This window comes from Lathamus discolor, chromosome 1 (genome assembly GCF_037157495.1).
Source record: "Lathamus discolor isolate bLatDis1 chromosome 1, bLatDis1.hap1, whole genome shotgun sequence".
In the NCBI taxonomy this organism is placed as follows: Eukaryota; Metazoa; Chordata; class Aves; order Psittaciformes; family Psittacidae; genus Lathamus; species Lathamus discolor.
Window position 1 is genome coordinate 28934059 of NC_088884.1, and position 23453 is coordinate 28957511.

At 38.0% G+C, this 23453-nt stretch overlaps 1 protein-coding gene across 3 annotated transcripts in view; it reads left to right on the plus strand.

Annotated features, from left to right (window-relative positions):
* The window catches only part of COG5 (component of oligomeric golgi complex 5), a 185914-nt gene that overhangs the window by 109705 nt on the left and 52756 nt on the right, over positions 1-23453 (plus strand). For all 3 annotated transcript variants that reach the window (XM_065665918.1, XM_065665921.1, XM_065665922.1), the window contains exons 8-10: positions 10501-10666; positions 11785-11897; positions 11992-12069. In XM_065665918.1, coding sequence (XP_065521990.1) covers positions 10501-10666; positions 11785-11897; positions 11992-12069 — 357 coding nt within the window. The remainder of the gene's footprint in view (positions 1-10500; positions 10667-11784; positions 11898-11991; positions 12070-23453) is intronic.

Consider the following 23453-nt stretch of genomic DNA (forward strand, 5'->3'; position numbering starts at 1 on the left):
GTTTAGGTGGATTCTCTGGGCTGGAAACATGTCAACCATTATGTCTTGGACAGCTCTGACCACTGTGCAAAACTGAAACTGCACCAAGACTAGACAGTACCTGTAAGGGCGTGAACATATCTAATACTAATGCTTTTAAGATAATTAATGCAAATATGATAATTGAATCATCCATTTATATGCAGAGAGGCATGGGCCACTGCTATGAACAGCTCAACTGTGAAAGGCTTTGTAAATAAAACATGCTGAAGGGGGAGAATGGAGGAGACTGAGGACAGTATGTGTCAATACGGAAACTAGAAACTGAGTTTAGGAGTTGAAGGTAGCTCCAAAGAGAAAGGTATGAATGGAAGGAGCTGTTACGAGAACAAGACTACAGAAGGGCTGGAGGGTGGAATGGGAAATGGATGAGGTGGAGCTGTGAAATAAGGAAGTGGTGTTTGCCTTGCTATAGATCAAGAAAGGCAGGCTAAGATTAGATCTCATTGAAAATAGTTGAGGTAGGATTTGAATGAGAACCATAGAGGTTTTTCTTTTAGCAGACATTACAGTGGTTTAAGTACATGGGTCTAGTCTAGAATGAGCTGAATCAAAACTGAAATAAGGTAGTCTTCTTCCAAAATCCTTGTCCATTCAAGTGTTTTATACCAAATTGTGATTTTATACCAAATTGTGATTTTATACCAAATTGTGATTTTATACCAAAGTGATTTCTGATTCAGTTTAAATACTCAAGGTAAACAGCGTGTATGAAATTCTGTTAGGATTCCAGGGATACAGCTGAGCAGAGACTGACCCAGGTTTTTTGGCTGCATCTCTGTATAATTCATCCAGTTTTTTAATTGGTACTTTCATGTATCTGTCTCTCTTCAAACCTAAGACTGAGATTCTTTCTTTCCAGATAAGATAGAATGTTACTGTTAAATGCCTCTCCCAGACTGTAATTCTATTTGTGGTTTCTACTGTTGACTGTTGATTGTTAACAGGTTCTGAAATAATGTAATTAGGTGGTCCAAGAGAAACATATAACACATTAATAAGCCACATCTGCATAGAGCAGAGTGAAAAATATGGTTGACTAGCCATGATGCTCATCGAAACAAGATAATATAATTCATTTTGCCTTTTTCTCAGGTTAAAAATCTGCTCTCTGTCTTACTCTTCTCTGAAAAATGGGTGTTTCATCGTGTTCTTGATCTGCTAACAGTGCCACATGAAATTCTGCATTATCGTACATTTAGAGATGTTCTTATGGTAACAAAAGGTTTAAAGCTTTTTGTTGGCTTGAAATGGCATACAGAACTGAACAGTATGTTGCATTAGAAAGGAGAAATCTTGCATCAAAATGCTGTAGTTTTTGAATGATGTCCTCTGTGTGGAACAAGTTATGCACTTAACTGCTTATTCTTCTCCTCCTTTATCTCCCTTCTTTTCTTCTGCAGGTATTGGCCCAAAGAAGTTCTTACTTGTGTGAAGGTTTTAAAATGCTTTACTGGCAGATAGATGAAGTGAGGGATGGGGACTGGCTTTTTTCAGTAGCAGAACTGGATCCCAGATGCATATGCAAGCTGCAGGAAAAGCTAGACACAGTATTTCTTTTCCTATAGATGACTTAAGATATTTTTTCTTCATAGTAAAGTTCTTGTATAATATAACGTTGCCCATTTATTTTTTAAGAGACTACCCATTTATTTTTAAAAACACTAGACATCTATTTTTTTCTTTAAATGTAGCATCTGTAACAGAAATAGGCCAGTCTTGGTCAGTCTTGTCATGCTTCTCCCAGTGGGCAAATTTACAAGAGGGCTTGGAAGGCTGATCTTACTGTCAGGGGGTGGGTAACACTGCCAGCACTGAAGGTGTTTTGTTAGGTGTTTATACAGATACTTGCTCTCTTTTGGTCTGGCCTCAGTGAAACTCAGTGAAAATGACCGCATGAGTCCATTGTTAGATTTTCCTGGAACTGTAAGCAGATCTAGGAAGGGAAAGTGGAGAAGGAGAAGGATGTCTTCTGGCTCATTTGAACTACCCTATCTCTGCCTTGCAAGGCTCGGAACAGCCTCATCTGGTAGACCCTCCTTTGAGCAGGGATCTCAGAATCACAGAATCCCAAGGGTTGGAAGGGACCTCAAAAGATCATCTAGTCCAACCCCCCTGCAAGAGCAGGGTAACCTACAGTACATCACACAGGAACTTGTCCAGGCGGGCCTTGAATATCTCCAGTGTAGGAGACTCCACAACCCCCCTGGGCAACCTGTTCCAGTGCTCTGTCACTCTTACAGTAAAGAAGTTCTTCCTGATGTTAACGTGGAACTTCCTATGCTCCAGTTTACACCCATTGCCCCTTGTCCTATCACCGGATATCACTGAAAAAAGCCTAGCTCCATCATCCTGACACCCACCCTTTACATATTTGTAAACATTAGGTGATCTCCAGCAGTCCTTGCCAACCTCAACTGTTCTGTGATTCTTCACCAGGTTATCTGCAGAGCTGAAGTTTCTTTTAGATGGGTGATCAAGGAATTTGAACTTTGTATTAAGAAAAAAAAAAGTTCTAAAATGTGATCCAACATGAACCTGACATTGATGGAGGTCTGTCTGTAGCTGAATATGAAAATAATAACTGAAAAGAATGTAAAATAAGTAACTTTTTAAAGTTCATTCCTTTTAAGTATTTAAGGGCACTTTGGAGCTGTTGACAGGAGGTGCACAGATTTCAGAAATGAGAAACTGTCACTTGCATAGGTAATGATTATCTTGTTGCAAAGACTAGCAAGAGAACAAGAAAACGCAGATGGCTTTTGGTAGCTATTTAAATCATTCAGAGTATACCATTTAAAGGAGATTTTTTCTGAACTTGAAGGGTTTTTATAAACAGAGAAGAAGAATATTATACCCCTCCAGTAGCTGATTCCTAATCTTAATTGTTAAGACTGAGTTAAAAGCAAAACCTGACATTTCTGTTTTGTAATGGCTTTGTTCAACCAGTTAACAGAGTGAGCACGTTCATAATGATGTTGTGAGATGGGAGAAAATACCTGGTCACAAGCTGCTGTCCAAAGATCAGAATTAGTGATGGGATTGTGTCCTTAATCTTTTGTGCTTCAGTAATAGGACTTGAGTCAGCAGATGCAAGTCAAGGTTGCACAAGGGAGGTGCTAAAACCTTCCCCTTTACTCTGACCTTCATCATAAAGTGGTAGCTGTGTTCTTAATAAAGAAGCCACATTTTCAGATTAACTGGCCAACTGGTTCTTTATTGATGAGGGCTTTAGGGGTTGGTGAAGTTGTGTAAGACGTAAGAGAAGCATTTTAAGAAGCTTGATTTGGCTCAGATGCCACTATTTCCATGTTACCTATTAGTTTTTATCATTTTGCATGATTTCTACTCTGCATTTGTACTCTTTGTACACTCAAATGCAGCATTGTAGGGTAAAATTTGTAATTGTTACGGTCTAGCTGATCTGTTCACAGAGGTGCCAGATACTTTCTTTGAAATTGCTGTCACGTTGATAGCCTAAGGCTTGGTAAACTTTGGAATATTGCTTGATGTTTCATGAGATAATTCTTTACAACAGTTCCTGATGCCTTTCTGTTCCATTAGCTCTTAGCCATCTGTTGCTTTGATTACACTATTATAGAGAATAAGTGTTTTGGCAAGCTGTTTAGCTGTGTTGAAAAATCTTGCTTCTTTGCTTTCTAGTATTTTATTGCTGCTTTTTTTTCCTCTTCCCTCCCCCCCCCCCCCCCTTTGTAGTGCAATACTTCTTGTTATTTACTTCCTGTTATTTTAAGAAAGAAAAGTCTGACCTAGTTTGAGGACATGATCAGTTTTATGGCTGTGCTTTAAGACTGTTCTCCTTTCCTGTGGAAGTCCTTCTACCAAACGAAGTTGCTTATTCCAAATACGGGCTCACAGAAGGTAGATATGATAACCTGACCATATTTGAATGTTTTGCTTTGGATTCTTGCCTCTTACAGCTTAAAATGTGCTTTTCTGGAGTCTAGCCAACACGTTATGTCAGTATTACCTTCTATAGAAAATTATAACATCTTAACCTCTCACTCCTCTCAAGACTGCAAATGTCAAAACAGGAAGAACTGGAAAATCATTAGAAAGAAGTCTGTATACTCTGGCTTTACATTGTCAATCTGACCGGTTTGTGTATTGCTCAGATTTTAAAGATGAACAGTGTAAAAGACAGATGGAGTGATAATGAACATAGAGACATGCTTCCCTAAGCAGGTTCATTTTTAGGAGTTGTGATGTACCAATTAATTTTTTTAAGACTTGGACTTTTGGAAATGAAATAAAATACTGTTTTTAGACTGCAGCTGAATTTCACTGGCATTAAATTTTTACTTTTAGCTTTTTATTAATTTTCCCTGCATTTAAAATAGCTGAGCGATACTGCGGAGCAGGAATTCCAACAATTCTTGGTGAATTATTAATTCTGGTCCGTAAGTCATTTTGCTGTGGCTGTGACTGAGGTGGCTGAGTTTCCTTTGCTGCTTATCTGCTTGAGCTCATGGAACTGAATTGCAACTTTTCCTTCTCACTTTTTTCACTTTTGGTGTCTGTAACAAATGACTTACTTGTAATTGGTAGCTGCGAGAGCTTACAAACCCTTCCTAGATCACCCCGTCTTCAAGTAACAGTACTTGTCATTAGGGGTACTAATGTTATTTATGGAAAAATTATTTGAAGGAGGCAGTGTTTTGTAATGGTGGCAAGAGGGGAGAGTGAGGATTATCAGTCTCACAAGGGGTCTTTTTTATTTGGATTATTTAACTGACCTTGTAAAGCTGTACTGTGTTGGAAGTTGCAACTGCTGTCTCATACAATCAAAATGAGCTGTGTGAAACAAACAGAGAAAAGTAACTGAAATAGTTCCCAATATAGTAAATCTGCTATCAAACTAAAATATTTGCTACTAAGTGCCAGTCAAAGATATTTAGAAGTATCAATCTGGAAGCTATTTTTGCATTTACTCTGGAAGGACTGCAAGAACCTTTTGTATTTCCTGTCAGAGAATGTACGTTAGTTTACAAGTTTGGTTATTTCAGTGTGTGTCCTATTCTAGGGTTATTGAATTTTAGTGTTGATTATTTCTTGATGGCGAGAAGGCTGTTTGTGGTTTTGTTCAGAGTATTATTCATAGTATTTCTTGCTTGCCACATTGTCAGACCACTCTGTTGAAATGATACCTAGACTATTAGTAATAGTGTATTTTCCTTCAGCTGAGCAACATATATAATTCTTTTCACACTGTATTCTGCTTTTAGTGCTTGTGTATGGGACACAGTAAATGTTTTGCCATATAAGGGGTAAGGATGTGGCAGCACACTGAAATCACAGCTGTTCGGTAATGCGTGTGTGTACAAATATACATACAGCGAAAACTTTCGAAGTGAGGGACTACTCCAAGTTTAACTTCTCCATATGTGGTGCTTCCGAACTGTCACATGAAAGAACATTTACTCGGAAAACTGTTCTGATTATGTGGTGCGGGCACTTGTGAAATTTAACTACATGACAGTTAGCAGTTAATTACATTTGTAACACTACTTCTTTATGAAAGTAGTTGTAATTGTCACAGGTAGTATTGACCATACATGTTCTGGGCAATTAACACATCTTCATTTGAGAGGGAAGTTGATAGGTGAAAACCTTGCAGCATGTGGTCATTTGGGACAGATTTGCATTGGATAAAGGAATGCTGATGTAGAGTTACCTAAAACAGCACTGTTGAGAAGAAGGGTGCACATGGTGAATCCCATACCCTGAGAAGGTAGAATGTGAGTTTGAAAGCTGTATTTGTATCCAATTAGTTTTGCCTATCATCCAGGTTTCCTTTTTGGTTCAACCTTATGCTAGGAATCTTCCTGTCCCCAAATTAGCTCAGTGTCATCACCACATTCCCTTGTGAGGAGCAGGCTTGCTCATCCAAGCTGTGTTTCTAATGATGAAAAAGAATATTGCTCTTTATTTAGCCATGCTTTCAGAAGATTGTTCTGATAGCACCAGTGGCAATCATAAAAGGCTACAGTATAAAATAGTTGCAGTGTTGGCAGTTGACAGAAAAAAAATGACGTGATTCCATCCTAGGAGATATTTTCAAATGAGAAATATGATGTATTTATTTAAGTATCTAATGGTATTTCTATCTAGTCTTCACAAGGTTATTATCTTTGTGGGAAAGGAAGTGATCAAATGTCATTCTGCTCGTCAGAATGACTAAATGTCATGCTGGATTGGACAGCATCTTGTCAGTTATTGAGTCTAGTTGCCTACTCTAGAAAGTAACCACATGATATAACTGTGGAAAAAACATTCGTATTTAATGAGTGCACGTCACTTACTTTTCTTCTTGTCTATAGTAGTCTACAGAACCAAATGGGATGGGATAAAATGAATCAAAAATTATATTAGTAAAATGAACAGGTCTCAGTGATAGAGAAAATGAGTAAATGCATCTCTTCATAGTTGCTGCTGAATGTATGTTTTGCTAAAACATAAATTGAAACATCAGTGCCTTTTTTCAAGTGGTGGCAAATATCACCCTTCTGACCAAGATATTTAATGTGTTGTCTGATGGAAGCTGAGAAATGTCGATGTTTTTAAATATTTGTCTGAGTTGCTTTCATGGTAGAACTTGCTTTTGAGGAAGCTGACTTCTTATATTTTCTTGATATGTTGAACTAATGATTCACCGAATCTTTCTAAACTCTTAAATTTCTAAAAATTGTAGTTTCCATATACCTGTAATGTATTCTGTTGTGACATGGCAGACGGGAGAGCGCTTTGAATGGAGAAGGGTATTATTGGTGGACTTAACTCCATCTCTCCTTCCCCTCTATTTCATTATAATTTTTTGCAATCTGAAGATCACTGTGGCCAGTCTTGGAGTAGGTAGTGTGGTAGGCCTACAGCTCATGGGTCATGGTTTTATTGCACTTGTGTATGGTTGTGCTTATGCACGTTAGATTATACCATACTGCTAACATATTACTAAATGCTGTACTATTTTCCTTTGTTCCCTACTCTCTTGATTGTCATAACTTAAAGTTCTTGGCATATGTACAAATACTTCTAGGATGGTAATTTATTGTGTAAAAGGGTATTTTCTTGTAAGACACTGACTACCTTGTGAGAAGCAGAATTGTGTCTTGTTGTTGCTCTAACTGCCCATACATTTTTAAATGTAAAGCCAGCCTGCTTTGTGCTTGGTATTACTTCTGAGCCTTCATTTACTAAGCAAGACACTTACAAAGGAGCATAGGATCTTGTGAACATAGATTCTAAGGAGAACACTAAAAAATTGCTAAGTGTAGTTGCCTGCCACTGCAGGCAACTTGATTATAAAATACTGCTAATAAACTCATTAAATTCCATCTTAAAAATAGTTATATTATTTTCCCTGTTGTTCCTGTTGGATAGATGTTCTGAATATTATTCCCTGATGTGATTCCATTTCCCACTATAAATGACTTCTGTAGTCAGTTTATTTTTCCTTTGAACACATGCTTTCCATTTGATAAAAAATGTGGCAGTCTTTTGAATCTCAGAAATGTTCAGCTTTAAGCTTTCTCAGATAAAAATTAAATACTAGGGGAAATTCTTATGGATAAAGTCTGTTGATAGTGACAAATTCTGCAACACTGATTGTCAAAATCTTGTCTGTATTAATGATAAACAGTCCAATTTTGAGATGTGCATGCAAGCCTGAAAATACAGTCATTTGTGTTCTTCCTGCTTTCCAACATTTTCTTTCCACATAATAAGTTTTGTCCCAAGAGATGCTCCATTTTTTTTTTTAACATATTGTCTAAACCTAGAAACTAGCTGTGCATAAAAAATGCAATTCTCTTAGGATTAGTGACAAACCAGCAATGGACATTATAAAGCCCGTCTGGGTCATATAATACCCACTGTTTTTCAAGGAGAGAAAAATGCTCTATATGAAACAAATAAAAAAGATATTTTATTGTACATTGATATAGTGAGTCTATCTCTAATTCCTGTTGTACAAGATGAATACATGAACTAGAAGCGCTCTCTCAGTGGCCATGTCCACAATTTAAAGCAAATAAGAAATAGGCTACCTGCATAATCTTTGTTCTAGTCTGATTTTAACTTTGATACTAAATTTGGAAGATACTTTGAGTGAATAGCAGTTTTCTATAATGTATTTTGGTTATTCTTAACTATTCCTAAGTTCAAGTAGAATTGTTTGACAACTTTTGGCTAAAACCAGTTCCTTTGAAACATAGCTCAGGGTCTTTTTGAGCATGTTTTTGTGTTTTTCTTGACCAGTAGCTTCAGAGTTGGTTTGCTGAACTATGATGTGGGAGCTCTGAGTTTCATCTGCTGCCTGAAATTATTTGTGCCTATACTGCCTGTTTGTCAGGAAAGGAAATATGTGGCCATTGGTAATTCAAGACTGGAGAGTGCGCTGCTCACCTTTTGATGCTGTTCTATTTTTTTGTTAGGTTATATATGATCATTAGTGTCTGACTGAAACCATAGTAGTAAGGTATTGATTTTGTATTACTGACTCTCTGCTGGTTTTATAATTGGGTAAGTATTCTATGAAAATTAGAACAATTTAAACAGGAAAGACTGGTAAATGAGGTGAGTCTTTTATATCTTTGCTTTCCTTCCTTTCAGTTTCATTCTCTTTCTTCTTTCCAGTTTCTTTTCATTATATTCACCATCCTCTTACCATTTATATTTTCTTTCTCTTGTTCATTCTGTCCCCAGATTCCCTCCTTTCATTATACTACTCTTCATTTTCTGACATCCCATTAATCTTCCAGTCTTTATGGCTCACTTTCCCACCTCCACAAAAACACCCACAGGATGCTTAGAAATTTTGCAGCATACCCATTTGTCAAAAAAACTAAACCTACAAGTCCCAGACCCATAATACTATGCTGGTAATGTTCATTAATTCCCACACTGTTTGGAGAAAGAAACTGGTACAGTTAGTATACGGTCTGCAAACCATAATATGCAAACCTAATATTCCTTTGCTTTCCACTAAACCTGGAAACACCTCTTTGGGTTCAGGAAATGAGATGAGATCTGTCTTTTTTTTGCTTCAGTTATGGTTCTGATCTTTGGAGAAACCCTATAAAGCATGACATGAATGTGTAGTTATAGTGCTGTGACCTCTGAAACAGGTTTGAGGAGAATGTGCTGTTCATCAGTGGATCAGAAAACCTATTGCAGTAGGTGAACGTAGCAGCAAGTGAATCGCCAGCAGCTGTATTGTAGCTTTATTGCTGTGGTCTCAGTGCAAGTTCCCCACACTTGAAAGGCAGATGAGCATACCCTTTAACTCTGGAGTGTCTGGCTGAAAAAAATCTGTGACTTGGGGAAGATGATGCATTGGTCTTGCAGCAGACCTTCCAACAACTACTGCTGCAGCCACCAGCAGGAAGAGTGCAGTGGTGTAATGTCTAACTGCCAGAGGAGAGTCAAAGCAGGGTTTCTAGTGGGATGTGCCTGTGGTCTCAGATGCTTCTGTCCAGTCTAGGTGCCAGGATTTCTGCCAGACCATATTCTTTACTGCTGGCAGAAGTCACTAATAAAAATGGCAAAAGACTGCATCTCTAATGTGTGTATGATCAACTGATCGCCCTCTCCACTAATTGCATGTGAATGCAAAATAAAAAAGCAGTATTCAGTGTATGGATGACAGTGCTTAGTTTCCAAAGGCAATAATTTGAGGCTTTTCTCTTGCTAAATAACACCCATGCCAGTGTTTAGTGTTGCTCAAGGGAATTATCATCAGATTTAATCTTAATCAAAGGCCTTTTGAACAATGAACCTGAACAGCTTTTGGATAGTTTTCACTCTCCTGTATTTCAGAAAAGCTGTGAACCGTGCAGAGATGCTTGAGAGTGTTTTGGGTTTGGTTTTGTTGGTTGTCAGCGTTAGAAATAGAAATGTAGAAATAGAAGCTTAAGTTCTGCAGTAGTCACTGGTAGGGGCATGACCTGCTTGCCTCTGCTTGTACTTGGTTGGGTTTTTTTAAGCCTGTATCACATTTAATTAAGTGTTTGGCACTTAAATCACAGTACTGTAACAGACTGCATGTGCATGATTAAACAATATTGCTAGCTATACCACAGCTTAATATAGCTATACTGTAACTAACCTTGGAATTATTGGATCAATCACTGGTATCTCACCCCTGGTTAGATACTGCCAGCAGTGCTTCCAGCTCTTCCTTTTTTCCCATTCTCATTATTCAGAGGATAGTACCAAAGGAAGCTAAGCAAAGCATTGCTAAGCAATCAAAGGAAATCAGTCCTATCCTTTATCTTCTGTTCTCTGTTATACAGTAAGGATGCCAGTTATTTAATGTTAAATGAATTAGCAGTCTGAACTTAAAGATGAGCTTGCCCAGTAAAATGATGCCTCATCGTGGATAATAAACCCCTATAGTACAGTTAAAGATAATAATTCATTTTGAAAATCTTCTTTCTCTAGAATCCTACTCAAGTGGGAACTGCTCTTCAGGTTTTTCATAACCTTGGGACTTTGAAAGATACCATTGCTAATGTGGTGGATGGATATTGCACAGCACTGGAGGAGAACATTAAAAATGCTTTGGATATCAAAGTATTGACCCAACCATCTCAAACTGTTACAAGAGGTATGATACTTGTTTTACAGAGAATGATAACTGGTTTTTTTTGTGACAGAAGTATATTGTCAAATGGAAGAAACTCACACATCCAAGCCTGTTACAGGAACATTTCCCTGCATGCTTTCACCAGTAGAGGATGGAAGTAGGCATGTCTCTGAAACCCTCTAATACAAAGCCTGTCTGCCTGTTGTTATTGGGCTTAAACGTTTTCCTTTTTCCCCAAGCCCATCCTTTTTTTCCTGACTTGACCAGAAAATTGTCCTCGTTAGTTTACAGCTTTGCAGCATTTTCTTAGCAGTTTGTCGTGGAAAGACCAATCCAAATTCTGCTTTATTTGTGTTGGTGGGAGGATCACAGGTAGACAGTATTTGCAAGCAATGGAATAAGCCTGTAACTACATTGTGGTGCTTTTATCAGATGGAAGTAATTTCAAAGTAGTATATTCAATACAAAGAAATGTTGTAATAATAAACTTAATTCCTCTTTTTGCAGCAAGTTGGGAGTCCAAAGCCATAATCACTAGCATAAAGAAAGAAATACAGCCCCTCTCAAAGAAAGTGATGGTTTAGAAGCTGCATCTCCTTCAGCTAGATTATCACTTGTTATAGCAGTTTGCCATGTGTTTCAGTTCTGAGCTGGTAATACATGTATTTTTCATACCTACTGTCTCTGCCATTTCACTTTCTTACTACATTGGGCAACAGTGCTTACTAACGTTACCTTGATGTCTGTGTAGAGGTCCGAATTTGTAACGCGTGTAACAGTGACAAACACTGAACTATCCCCACTGAACTTCAGAGTTTATTTGACTTCTTCTTTAGTTGGATTCTCAAGTCAGACAGCTGAGGCCATTCACAAAGCTCTGTTTTGAAGCTGTTTTCTTAGAAACATAGAATAGTTTTGGTTGGAAGGGACATCAAAGATCCAGGTCAAGGACACCTTCCACTGGACAAGGTTACTCAAAGTCCTGTCCCACCTGCCCTTGAACACACCACCCTCACAATAAAGAATTTTAATTAAAAACCCCCAACCTTATGTCAGAGTGCACAGATCTGTATTTGTAATAAGCAAATTTTCATATTGGAAAGCTAAAATGTGCTGCCGTGTTTTTAAAAATCATTTAGGTGGCCCTGGTAGAGCTGCTATGCCAACACCTGGGAACACAGCAGCTTTTCGAGCAGCCCTCTGGACAAACATGGAGAAACTCATGGATCAGATCTGTGCTGCTTGCGGACAGGTACTCAGCAGCTTGTTTCTGTTTTTATAGGCATGCAATTTTGCATATGAGGTATTAGATGTCACTTTTCCTTTCAATAAACTCTTTCTTACAGGTGCAGCATTTGCAGAAAGTATTGACAAAGAAAAGGGATCCTGTGTCGCATATCTGCTTCATAGAGGAAATAGTTAAGGTAAAGTTTTAATGTAGCTGGATATGTTTTAGTCATTCTGTTAAGGAAAATGAGATGAGAGAATGCTTTTGTTTACAGTTTTACAGTTCCATAAAAATTATGTTATTAAACTAATGGGAAAGTGTTGCAAGTCAAACTAACATCGAAAGCTGTGTTTATGGTCTGTGGGTTACATCTGTAGGGTGTAAACATGTTCTTTTTATAATAATTTCTTTTGTTTAAAGGGAGCTGATAAGACACCGCTGTCAGTTTGTATTACTGATCATTAATGTCATTCCATAAAATACCATGTGATTTGAGTAATTAATTAATTCTGTTAGCTTGCATAGGAGGACGTGTCTTCATATATACTTTCAGCCATCTGTTTCTCTACTTCTTGGCAATTTCTTCCTTGAAAAGTAATTGTGGCTGTTCTTTTGAATACCTATTCTTTTCCATTCAGCTGCATTGTTTTCTGTTCATATTTGGAATAAGTTGATTAGCAGTCTCACTCAATGTTAGGAACAGAATTACTGAAGCTATCTCATCTACCTTAGTAGATGAAACCAAAAGATATGTTTATGCAGACATCTCCTTTTCAAAGTGTATGGCTGGATTTTTAATTTACATCAATTTAATTTGTTGAAATATGTTGTAGAAACTCTTCATATGCAAAGGTGGTCTTAACACTGAAAGAAAATAATGAAGGTTAAATACAGCATTTGAGTTTGTCTGTTAAACCCATCTCTAAAAGATGTCGCACAGAACATCACTTTTTTGAAGCACTTCAGGCTTCTCTTTCTGTGTTGTAAAAAAAGGGAACCAACCAAATAAGCATCTCGAAGATTTATAAACTTTTAGCGTATTTTCTTTATTAAAAAGTTTGATCTGGAAAAAAAATTCTTTGCTGCAGCACTTCAGTCGATCAGCATGTTTAAGGAGACACATAGAAAACTAGAGACAGAAGGAGGAACTCTGGAAGCCTCAGGCAGAGATTGGATGGAAAGGGAGCATAGATAAATGAGCTTTCAGCCTTCATGAATGGCTCCCACTATGAGCCTGTGCTTCTCACTTTCACTTTTCCATTTTTTGTAGAACAGCACTTGAGGATCATAATAAAGGGAAACCAAAGGAAATCATGGAGAATAAATGAATAGGGAAAATGAATCTCAATTGAAGATAGATGCAGAGTAAGGAAAAACTCATTAGAAAATAAAATAAAAGGCATTTGGGTTGTGCTGTGCTAAGCATGTTCCGTGATCTCTCTGATTAGCCTTCCTTCCCTTTTTTTGGCTTCGTACTGCAGGATTGCATCTGACAAATTGTATTTCCCAAATAAAACCAAATGACTGTATTTCTGCACAGTTACCACTCTTCCAGTAGTTTGCTCTTCAATGAGTGTTTTGCCACAGTATAACACCAGGCTGGACAGTTGTCATTCTCAGTGAGGCAGCTAAGGATTAGAGTTGTCGTGGTTTAAGCCCAGCTGGTAACTCGGAACCACGCAGCTGCTCTCTCACTCTCCCCCCTTCCTCCCCCCACTCCCGGAGGGATGGGGAGGAGAATCGAAAGAATGGAACTCCCATGGGCTGAGATAAGAGCAGCCCAGTAACTAAGGTATAACACAAACCACTGCTGCTACCACCAATGATAATAATGATAAGGGAAATAACAAGGGAAGAGAATACAACCTCTCACCACCCGCCAACTGATACCCAGCCCAACGCAAGCAGTGATCTAGCCCTTCTGGGTAACTGCCCCCAGTTTATATAGTGGGCATGACGTGCTGTGGTATGGAATACCTCTTTGGTCAGTTTGGGTCAGGTGTCCTGTCTCTGCTTCCTCCCAGCTTCCCCTCCTCCCTGGCAGAGCATGAGACTCACAAAGTCCTTGGTCAGCGTAAACATCACAGAGCAATGACTAAAACCATCAATATTATCAGCGCTGTTCCCAGGCTGAAAGTCAAAACCACAGCACTGCACTGGCTACTAAGAAGGAGAAAAATGACTGCTACTGCTGAACCCAGGACAGTGGTACATCCTTGTCTGATGCTACCAGAACTCATGATGTGGTACTGCTGACAACACTGATGCTTTACTTTCTTTTCTACCCAAGGTGGTTCAGTGTAGCACAGTGTTTTTCTTGTCCCTTCACACAGTTAATGTCCCTTCACACCATTTGTTCTAGTGTTCCTTGAAGAAGCTATGGCACTAGCCTGCAGATGGGTAAAGTCACACCAAACAGTAGAGCTGTTGTTTAGACAAAACCTGACAAGTACTACATGCTGCTGAAATGCAAGAGTGTATGTACAGATGGCTGTATGGGAGAGTATGAATTGTTGTGTACATTGAAAATAGATATAAGTAAGAAATTGGTATTTTGCCATTTACTAATGAAGATTCTGCCTTGTATTAATCCAAACTGAAACAACATGCTTTCCTCAGCACGTGTTCTGGAGGGGGAGAAAAGTTGGATTTTCCTTTTGTATTCAATTTCATTAATAAACTGAGCAAATAAACAAACCAGACTAAAGGTACTAACATTATACCCATGCACTAGGGCAGCATGCCCACACCAGAAGATAGAAAAACGAATCATCCACTCTACTCATCTAGTCTGTGCACTAATTACTGTTACTGATGTCAACATTATTATTATAGTCGTCTTCTGCAGCAGCTGCAGTACCACTTTGCCTGTCCATCTGCTTCCTTGTTTTGATTACTGCAGTGCAAGTATCATCCTAGGAAGCATAAGAGAGGAGGAGACCCAGCTTTTTTAAAGCACAAGTCCTTTAATAGCAAGGAAGCTACTTGCCTTTTTTTTTTTGCTTTTCCCTTTTTTTTTTTTATTAATTCTTTTTCCCATTTTTTGCAGATTTATGTGTGGTTTTCAGTTCACAGATAGCACAGCCTGCGTGTTTTCCGATTTTGCATTATGATCTCATACATGTGCTTTCCGGCCTTCTAATTACCTGTTACCATCATAACATTTTGTAGTGTTGTATCATGTTGTATCTAAAAATGTATTTTTAAAAACACTTGCCTGATTAATTAAAGGAGTCACAAAAAGTCTTTGTTAAAAAAACAGAAAGGGAACAAAATCATAATCTGACAGATGTAGAAACTGAGACACAGAACTTGTACAATTTATAAATACTGGAGTTCAGCAGGAGGGCAATGACAGCTCCTGCATCTTTTCTACACTGTTTCTCTTACAGACTTCACTTCCAAATTTTTCCACCATTAGACGTGGCCAAGGGTTAGGTGATATAACCAGTCTTACATGGTTATCATGGAAGAATCTGAGATTAAATTTACACTGCACTTTATTCCACTCCTTCCTTTTGCAGATGTAGATTTTGGTATTTATCTTTTGCAACAATATGAAATGAATGCAAAACTGTTAAATCTCATCCTAATAATAAACTATAGATTCATTATTAATCTGTACATACTAAAATCACATATCTAATTTCCAGAAAAGATATTTAAAGGAGAAATAAATTTCTTTTAACAGTGAATAGACATTTTTTATGGGTTTGAAACACCTTTAATGACTAGATTTTAGTTGAGGAGCAAGGCTAAAAGAATTCAGAATTCATTAAGTTTTGATTTCTATTTTTAGGGAAAACGAATAGAGAATAAATTTTATATGTTTTTCAAAATATAGAGTTATTGTTTCCGTGATGTCGAGAGTAAAAATTAAAATCCCAAGTAAGATTTAAATAACATAAAACTGTTATTTTTGTTCACCGAATGACTAGTTATTCATATACCGTCTTTCAACTGTTTAATTTACCTTTGAAGAGCTAATAGGTTACTCCAGTTTGTTCTGCTTTATTGCTTCTCTCTTTCAATGTGTAGTGACTAATCCTGCCTCAGCTGTTGTAATACCTAAACTACAATTGACTTCAGTGTAAGTCACAGCAGAACTTATCTTTCCATGACAGCCACCTTCCTAATTAGAGATAAGAATCCCTCTAAGCCCCTTGTAGAAGAGTTGAAAATGATCTCTGATCCTCATCTATTTTGAGTCCTTCACTCCTACATAGGCATCAGCAAACAGTTCTGCAAAGTGAAAGCAGCCTTAAAAGCAACGAATAACTTTGTAGGGGGCGTTGGGATGGTCAATAGAAAAGGTAAGCTGGGGTCTCTAGGCTGGGCAGAAGGTACTGCCTGTGAGAGGGCAGATCTGCCCTTGATCGCCTTTGATCTGCTTGTTAGCACACCGCTGTCATTTACGTAAGCTCTGGGTAAAGCTGAGAGTTGTAGGGAGTGTTATTCTGTACTTTGTGGAGGGCTCTTGTCATTGTCACTCCTGATGAACGTTTGGTGAGTAAGCAGACTATTTTCCTGAGTTGTCAACAGTGGCAATATGAGGTGTTAACGATATAGAAGGAAATGTCCTCATCATTACGTAAGATAAAGAACATACATGGGAAATAGAAATGTTTATTGCCCCAAGTGTATTTACATTTCACCTTGTTATTTCTCCTCCCTGTCCAGACTTGTTAAAAAATGTTGCTGCTTTGAAATTATTCACATTTAGCATCACATATTCACATTCAGTTGACCTAATTAAAAAATAATCCCAAGTGGAAAAAAATGAAAAATAATCAAATTTCTGCCTTATGTGAATTCAGAAAATAATCTGGTTTTCACCTATTATTACAAGTATGTGATTTATTTTCCAGCATTTTTTTGTAGAAGCAGAATTGGATTACTTGCTTGTCATTTCTGCAGTGTTTTCTGTTTATTATTTCAGCAAGGTGCTTTGTAGAGATATAAACACAGGTGAAAGAGCAGGTTTTTGATCCCCAAAATATGCTCTTCATTTCAAACCTACTGCATTCAGTCGCAAGATTTTTGAGGTCTCCCTTAAAATAACCCAAAAAGGTATTACCAGTCAGAAGTCCTGATTCTAGTATGGGATGGATCAATGTGGCCAGACAGCCATGCTAAAATTAATTTGGTTCTAATTCAAATAGGAGGGTCAGAGCCTGTGCAGTGGTTTTGTAATGACATGGTATTTTCTGTAGAACTTTAATTCTGTTTCTGTGACAGAAATGTGCAGCTGCAAATAAAGAGGAGAGTGTGGAGGTCGCATGGGTTACTCGATTCCTTTTCAGTTCTGGCTTGGTGGGGTTTGTGCAAAATGCGGTTAGGTGATGACTGAAAATTAAGCAAGTCAGTTGGTTTTCCATCAGCTATTGAAATAGAAATGCATTTACCAGGAGTGCTGCCTTCTATCATCGTTCTTGTCAATCTTACCTGAACAGCTACAGGCTGAGTGGGTCTGGTAATGAACCACACTTTTACCCTTGAATGGGGTATGTTGTAGTCAAGGTGAAAGCGTAGTTGGAATTGCTGCTGTACATACCAGGTCAGTTCTCTGGATAGAAGAAAGCTGTTGAGTCCCTTGAGTAGATACTGGCTTTTGGAAACACAAAGTCCATTTACTTCCAGTTGATGCATATCTTGCAGGAATATGGGAGGATTAATTAATGTTTTAAGTAGTTTTGTAGATATAAGACACTGTTTAAGACCTAAGTATTTTTGTTCCTTAAAAATTGAGGGATCATTTTCAGAATTGTAATATTCTGATAAAGAAAATGCACAGTCTTATTTTCTCTTTGAGAAGGTTATATTTTAAAAAATCAAACAGGTTTTGTTTCTTCAGTCAGCTGCACAGAGACCTTTTTAAAATGTTGCACTACTGCTGGAATTCTAAGAACTATTACACCTTGGGTATAACCTGATAAACACAGTGTAATGAAATTCTGTGCCCTGCAGCAAAACAAAAAAATCAAGGTAATTTTTAAAGTCATGGTGTCATTTACTGACATCTGTTCACCTGTGATATATATTGTATAACTGTAGTATAACGTAGACAACATTTGAAATTTAAATGCACTTGTTATTTTAAGAAATTTAATCTTGACTACTTTGAGAAGGTAGGTTTATTGAAAATACACTCAGAATTTGTCTGTTTCTTTGCTGATTAATTGCACTACTGAGGATGATGGCTTTTTGTTCACAGTCTAACATTTGGCAATTATGTTGCTATAGAAATAGTGCAAATAGATTTCCTTATTTCTGTCCCATAAGGTCTTGCCGTACAAAATTGTTAAAATCATTTGCATTGTTGCTTTATTGGTGGAAAAAATATTTAGCCTGTCCTTTAAATGTCTTCTCTTTTTAGAGCAACATTCACAAGTCCCGCATTTCTTTATGGTGGAGCCTTTGATTACAGATAGAAAACACTGTATGTATTAGTATGCAAAGCCTGATTTCAGGAGCCTGCAGCAACTAGCTGCATGGTAATATTCACTATATTGTTTTACATTTCAAAGAGGCTTCACAATAAAGTTGTTTTTCACATTCTACTCAAAGTATCAAAATCTCTACAGGGAAAAATGAGCTGGAAGTGATTGTCATGAAGTGGGAGCCAGTTTAGAATCAGTGGGTCAGATTTATTATTTGAATGCTAGAATAGCTATTTTAGACACACACAAATATGATAATTCACAGATGGGAAATTATACTCATTAAGTTCTAAATTTACAGTGTGGAGGAAATAAAGACATTTGTAAAAATAAATATATGCCTTTTCAGCATCTTCTTGCATTCTTGTCTAATACTGAATAAGGGGGGTACTTTCATTCTCATTCCTTGAATTTAGATTTAATGTCAGATACTAAATAGTTATATTAAGAACAGAACTCAAGAGATTTCATTTCAGTAATAGCAAAGTTAATTAGTAGTTTGGTATGTTTTTTAAAAAAGAGGTAAGCTGTTCTGCTTTTATGTTTGAGGGGACTTGAAATCAGTTTTCCAGGCTGCAGCATTAATTTTTTGTGGAGTAGCAGTGCATACAGATCTTCAGATATCTTTGCTCTTATGCTGCTGGTGCTCGGCTTGTTATTGGTCACTGGTTTATTAACTTACTGGTAGCTGTTAGTGAAAATGAGTTATACTTTTTGAACTGTGAAATCAAGTCACTTCCATGTGAGCAAGTGGGAAGGGGCTTAGCATATGGATTCTGTCAGCCTCTAGTTTTTTTCCATCAAAGATAATCTTGTAATCTTGTGAACAGGCAACATTAATCTAAATTTCAAATCTATACTTCACACTATTTAACAAGTCTACTGTAATACAATGCACTAAAGATATAAAGATGACTGAAAAAAGGATTTTTTAATATGCAAGTATGTTCCCCCCCATTCATTCCATAACAATAAAAGAACACTGATCTGAATCCTTTCCTTACCGCCAGCCATTGCATAGAAGGTGGTTGAATCTGCAGTCTCTCTGTTGCATGATGTACTATAACAGCCCCCTCTTTGAAGTTCTGAAGCTGAGCCTGTTATGAACGTAGGGTCGTAGGGTTGCTCATGAATGGCCCAGCTGCATGGTGAAGCTCAAAGGGTGATGCTCAGTAACGCAAAGTCTAGCTGGGGACCAGTGACTAGTGCTGTACCCCAGGGTCAGTGCAGGGCCCAGTTCTCTTTAACACCTTCATTAATGACCTGGATGGTGGGGCAGAGTCATCAGCAAGTTTGGAGATGACACACAACTGGGAGCAGTGGCTGATGCTCTAGAGGGTTCTGCTGCCACCCTGCTGGAAGGCAGCTTGGCAGAAGAGGACCTGGGGGCCAGTAAGTTGAATACAAGCCAGTAGTGTGCTCCAGCAGTGAAGAAGATGAAGAGTATCCTGGGCTGCATTAGACAAAGTATTGCCAGCAGGTTAAGGAGGTGATCCTGCCCTTTATTCACCATTAGTGAAGGCACACAAGGAGTACTGTGTCCAGTTCTGGGCTCTTCAATGCAAAAGAGATGAGGACATACTGGAAAGAGTCCAGTGAAGGGCCACAAAGATAATGAAGAGACTGGAGAATCTCCTGGGAGGAAAGGCTGAGATAGCTGAGACTGTTCAGCCTGGAGAAGGCTCAATCTCATCACACACCTGAAGGAAGAATGCAAAGAGGAGAGAGCCAGGCTCTTTTCAGTGGTGCCAAGTGACAGGACCAGAGGCAGTGGGCACAGACTGAAACACAGGAGGTTCCCTCTGAACATCAAGGAACACCTGTTCACTGTGAGGGTGACAGAGCACTGGAATAGGCTGCTCAGGGAGGTTGTGGATTCTCTATCCTTGGAGGCATACAAAAGCCACCTAAACACAGTGATGGGCAACCTGGTCTATGTGGCCCTGCTTAAGCAGGGCGCTGGACCAGATGATCTCCATTGGTTCCTTTCAACATCAACTGGTCTGTGATTTTATTGGCTTGCAGCTTAAAATCTCTTCCTAAAAGGCCAGTCAATTGCTTAAAATTTGACATCTACTAAATGTAGAACTTTCCTGTCCTAAATGAATCAAAGTGTTAAACTTTTACCATTAGAATATTAACTTTTCACAGTTACTATGCTTGTATTATTGGGGAAAGACTCAATTCTATTTGTTTACAACAGAAAGATTTACTTAAGAGAACCTTATCTTAAAATACAGTTTGCTAGTCTGTGGTCACCTGGAATGCACAGGCCTATGTTCAACTTCGTATTCTTGACCTGGGACAGAGAGCAGGATGAACTAGCACTGTCCAGATGTCTCCTGGCACTGTTATTATGCAGTATTAACACACATTTTTAATTGTTTTATCTAAAACCCCCTCTTTCGTGGGAAAGTTGTACAATATTATTGTCTGTGCAGAGTATTGACAGTGGTAACTTTGCAGTAATAGTTGAAACGGAATAGTTTCACTACGAGGTGAACACATTTTTTGCTGATTGTTGATAATGGCCCTGATTCAGCAAAGCACTTAAGCATATTCTTAATTTCACATAAATAAGGTATGCCATGGAAGAAAACCAGACAGCCTGCATCTATTATTCTAATAAGGGTAAATTTTATTGAATTATGGCTTGCACTAATGGTCCTTCTCCAGTTCATGTACACAATAAAGGGAGCCCTACTATTCAATTGCAAGAAAACTCATTGCCATTTGTGGTCTAGCCTGCTGGACATATTTTGTCTGATTTATGTGTGTAATTTCCATGAGCAAACCAATTCCTATGTGAATAGCATGTGTGATGGAGTACTGAATTTTTAAGCAGTGTGAAAAAGGGTAAAATTATAGTAGATGGGCCAAACGGGAGTCTGATCATTGTCTTTTTCTATTTTACTCTACACAGATGCAAGTGGATTTTCTAAGAATAACATTTCCAAAAGTAGCGAAGTGCATATAGTCCGTATGTCTCTGTAAAGCATCTTTCTATTCTCCTGGTTCTGGCCAGCTGTCCAGTAGGTCAGAATGGCAGAGGGTTGCCCTGGTTTATGTTCCTGGGCAGTTATTCAGTTTTCTGAAAGCAAAGAATTGACAAGAGGAAGACAGATCTAAGCTGTCTTGCACTGCCTAAGGAGTCGCATAGGAGCTACTAAATCATTTGAAAGCCTGCTCAGCTGCATCAGTTCTGGGGAATAAAGTGGTCACTGGGCACAGGAACAGCAGTGACGGTTATTTTTAATTCTCAGTTTGGGTTGGTAGATCGTTAGTTTATGTAAATGTAGTTTAGGTACAGGAGCATTTTCACAGCAGATTTTTATGAAAAATGACCAGTTCTGTGGCTGATCGTAAACTCCCAACCATTTTGCAGTGGTGCAAAGCATAGGTTTATATGCAGATTTTCTGTTTAATTCATTTTTAATTGTATTCCATGATGGGGAAAATATATATATGTCAACCTGAATCTCGCCTGTGCTGCGTTTTGGATATCAATTACAGTTAAGGTTTTTTTGTTGAAGAAAGAACATATTGTGTGGAAAGAGGAAATAGCATTCTGTTATATGCTAAAATGTAATAATTTCCATCTGAGAAACTTTAAATTATGTCTGGGTGTTTTATGTAGGATTTCTGTATATGCAATATGCACCTGAAACAGTTTTGCCCCAGATGTCAGTGCCGGTCCTTTTAAATTGTGAAGGTTTATGTGTTCTCTGCATTACTAAACACATGCACTAATGGGGGGGCAGGAATATGACAGAATGGTGACCTTTTCCCAGCGTTGTTGGTTATGGAATAGGAAGCTGTTGGAAAATGATTGCCACAGAGCTGAAAAGATAATCGGATGCAGTTCATTACTCATCTTGTCAGCTGCTCCTGCTACAAGGGATTGTATCACAAGATGTTAATCTGCTTGTGACTAGATTTCAAAGCAGGCATTTTTATTTTGGAGGGGGTGTAAGTAATTTAACATCTTTCAATTTTGTTTCATTTCCAGAAGCAGGAGAAATGGAAAAATCCCAATTTAAAGTCTCAGAATGTTAATTGATAAAAATATTAGTACATCCTTGTGGGTTCTGTTAGAAAAATATGATGATATGCTACAAAAAGCTATTTAATTGCAGAAGTTGTTCTTTTTAAGCTAATGATGAGGTAGTGTATTCCTTGAATAGTGGAAGTTAGACCACTAACATAGTTCAGTGTGTTCTGCAAGACAGCAAGTATAGACAGAAGACATATTTGCACCAAAAAGAGTTCCTTTTACATATTGAATCTTTAATCTGGATGTACCCAATGCTCCCATACATTGTCTGCCAGTGAAGATGTTTGGTGTAAGTGTAGAGGAGAACCAAATTCATTACTTACACTCCACAGATGGGAAGATGACACAAAGGCAATTTTAGCTAGATGACATTTTCTGAAAGTGAAAGGCCCAAAAGAGCAGTTACTTTCTGATTCTGTGGGATGTTGCTCAGAGTGCTATATGAAGCATAGGGGAAGCCTTATAAGCTTTCCATTAGAATAAGATGAGCTGGTAGATGTGCTGTGCACATTTCAGGCAATCAGTACTGCCCTTTTCCACCTTCTTAAGTCCTTGAAGTTGTCCAGTGCAAGGGGACGGACATTGCTTTAATTTCATGCTAAGCTGGAGAAAAACACTCCTTTTGCTACCCTTTTTTGTGTAATTTTTTAGTATCAATTATTTTGAAATGGAATTGCACATTATATTTTTAATAGTTAAATTACAGTTTCCATTGTGATCTGCAGGCACAGATGTAGTCTCTATTAGAATACGTTGTTTAAAAAATAAGCAGCGAGATACTTAAAAGCACTTTAAAAATAATATATTGAGTTAATGTGTACGCAAAAAAATTACAGGTTTACACAAAATAAATAAATGGTTTCTGGGTTCTCATGGTTGTGTATGCCACTTTTTACTCCGGCAGGAGTATCTAATGCTAATGCCTTGCTGTATTGCAATTTTGGTAGGTACAGTCCACCCACTTAAATACCCCCGTGTATGCATAGGCAATAGTCTTCTCAAGTTCCTGCCAAAAACTCTTACATGGTCTTCTGTGTGCTATTAATCAGCATCTGTATTTCACGCCCAGAGTGACTGCATCTTGAC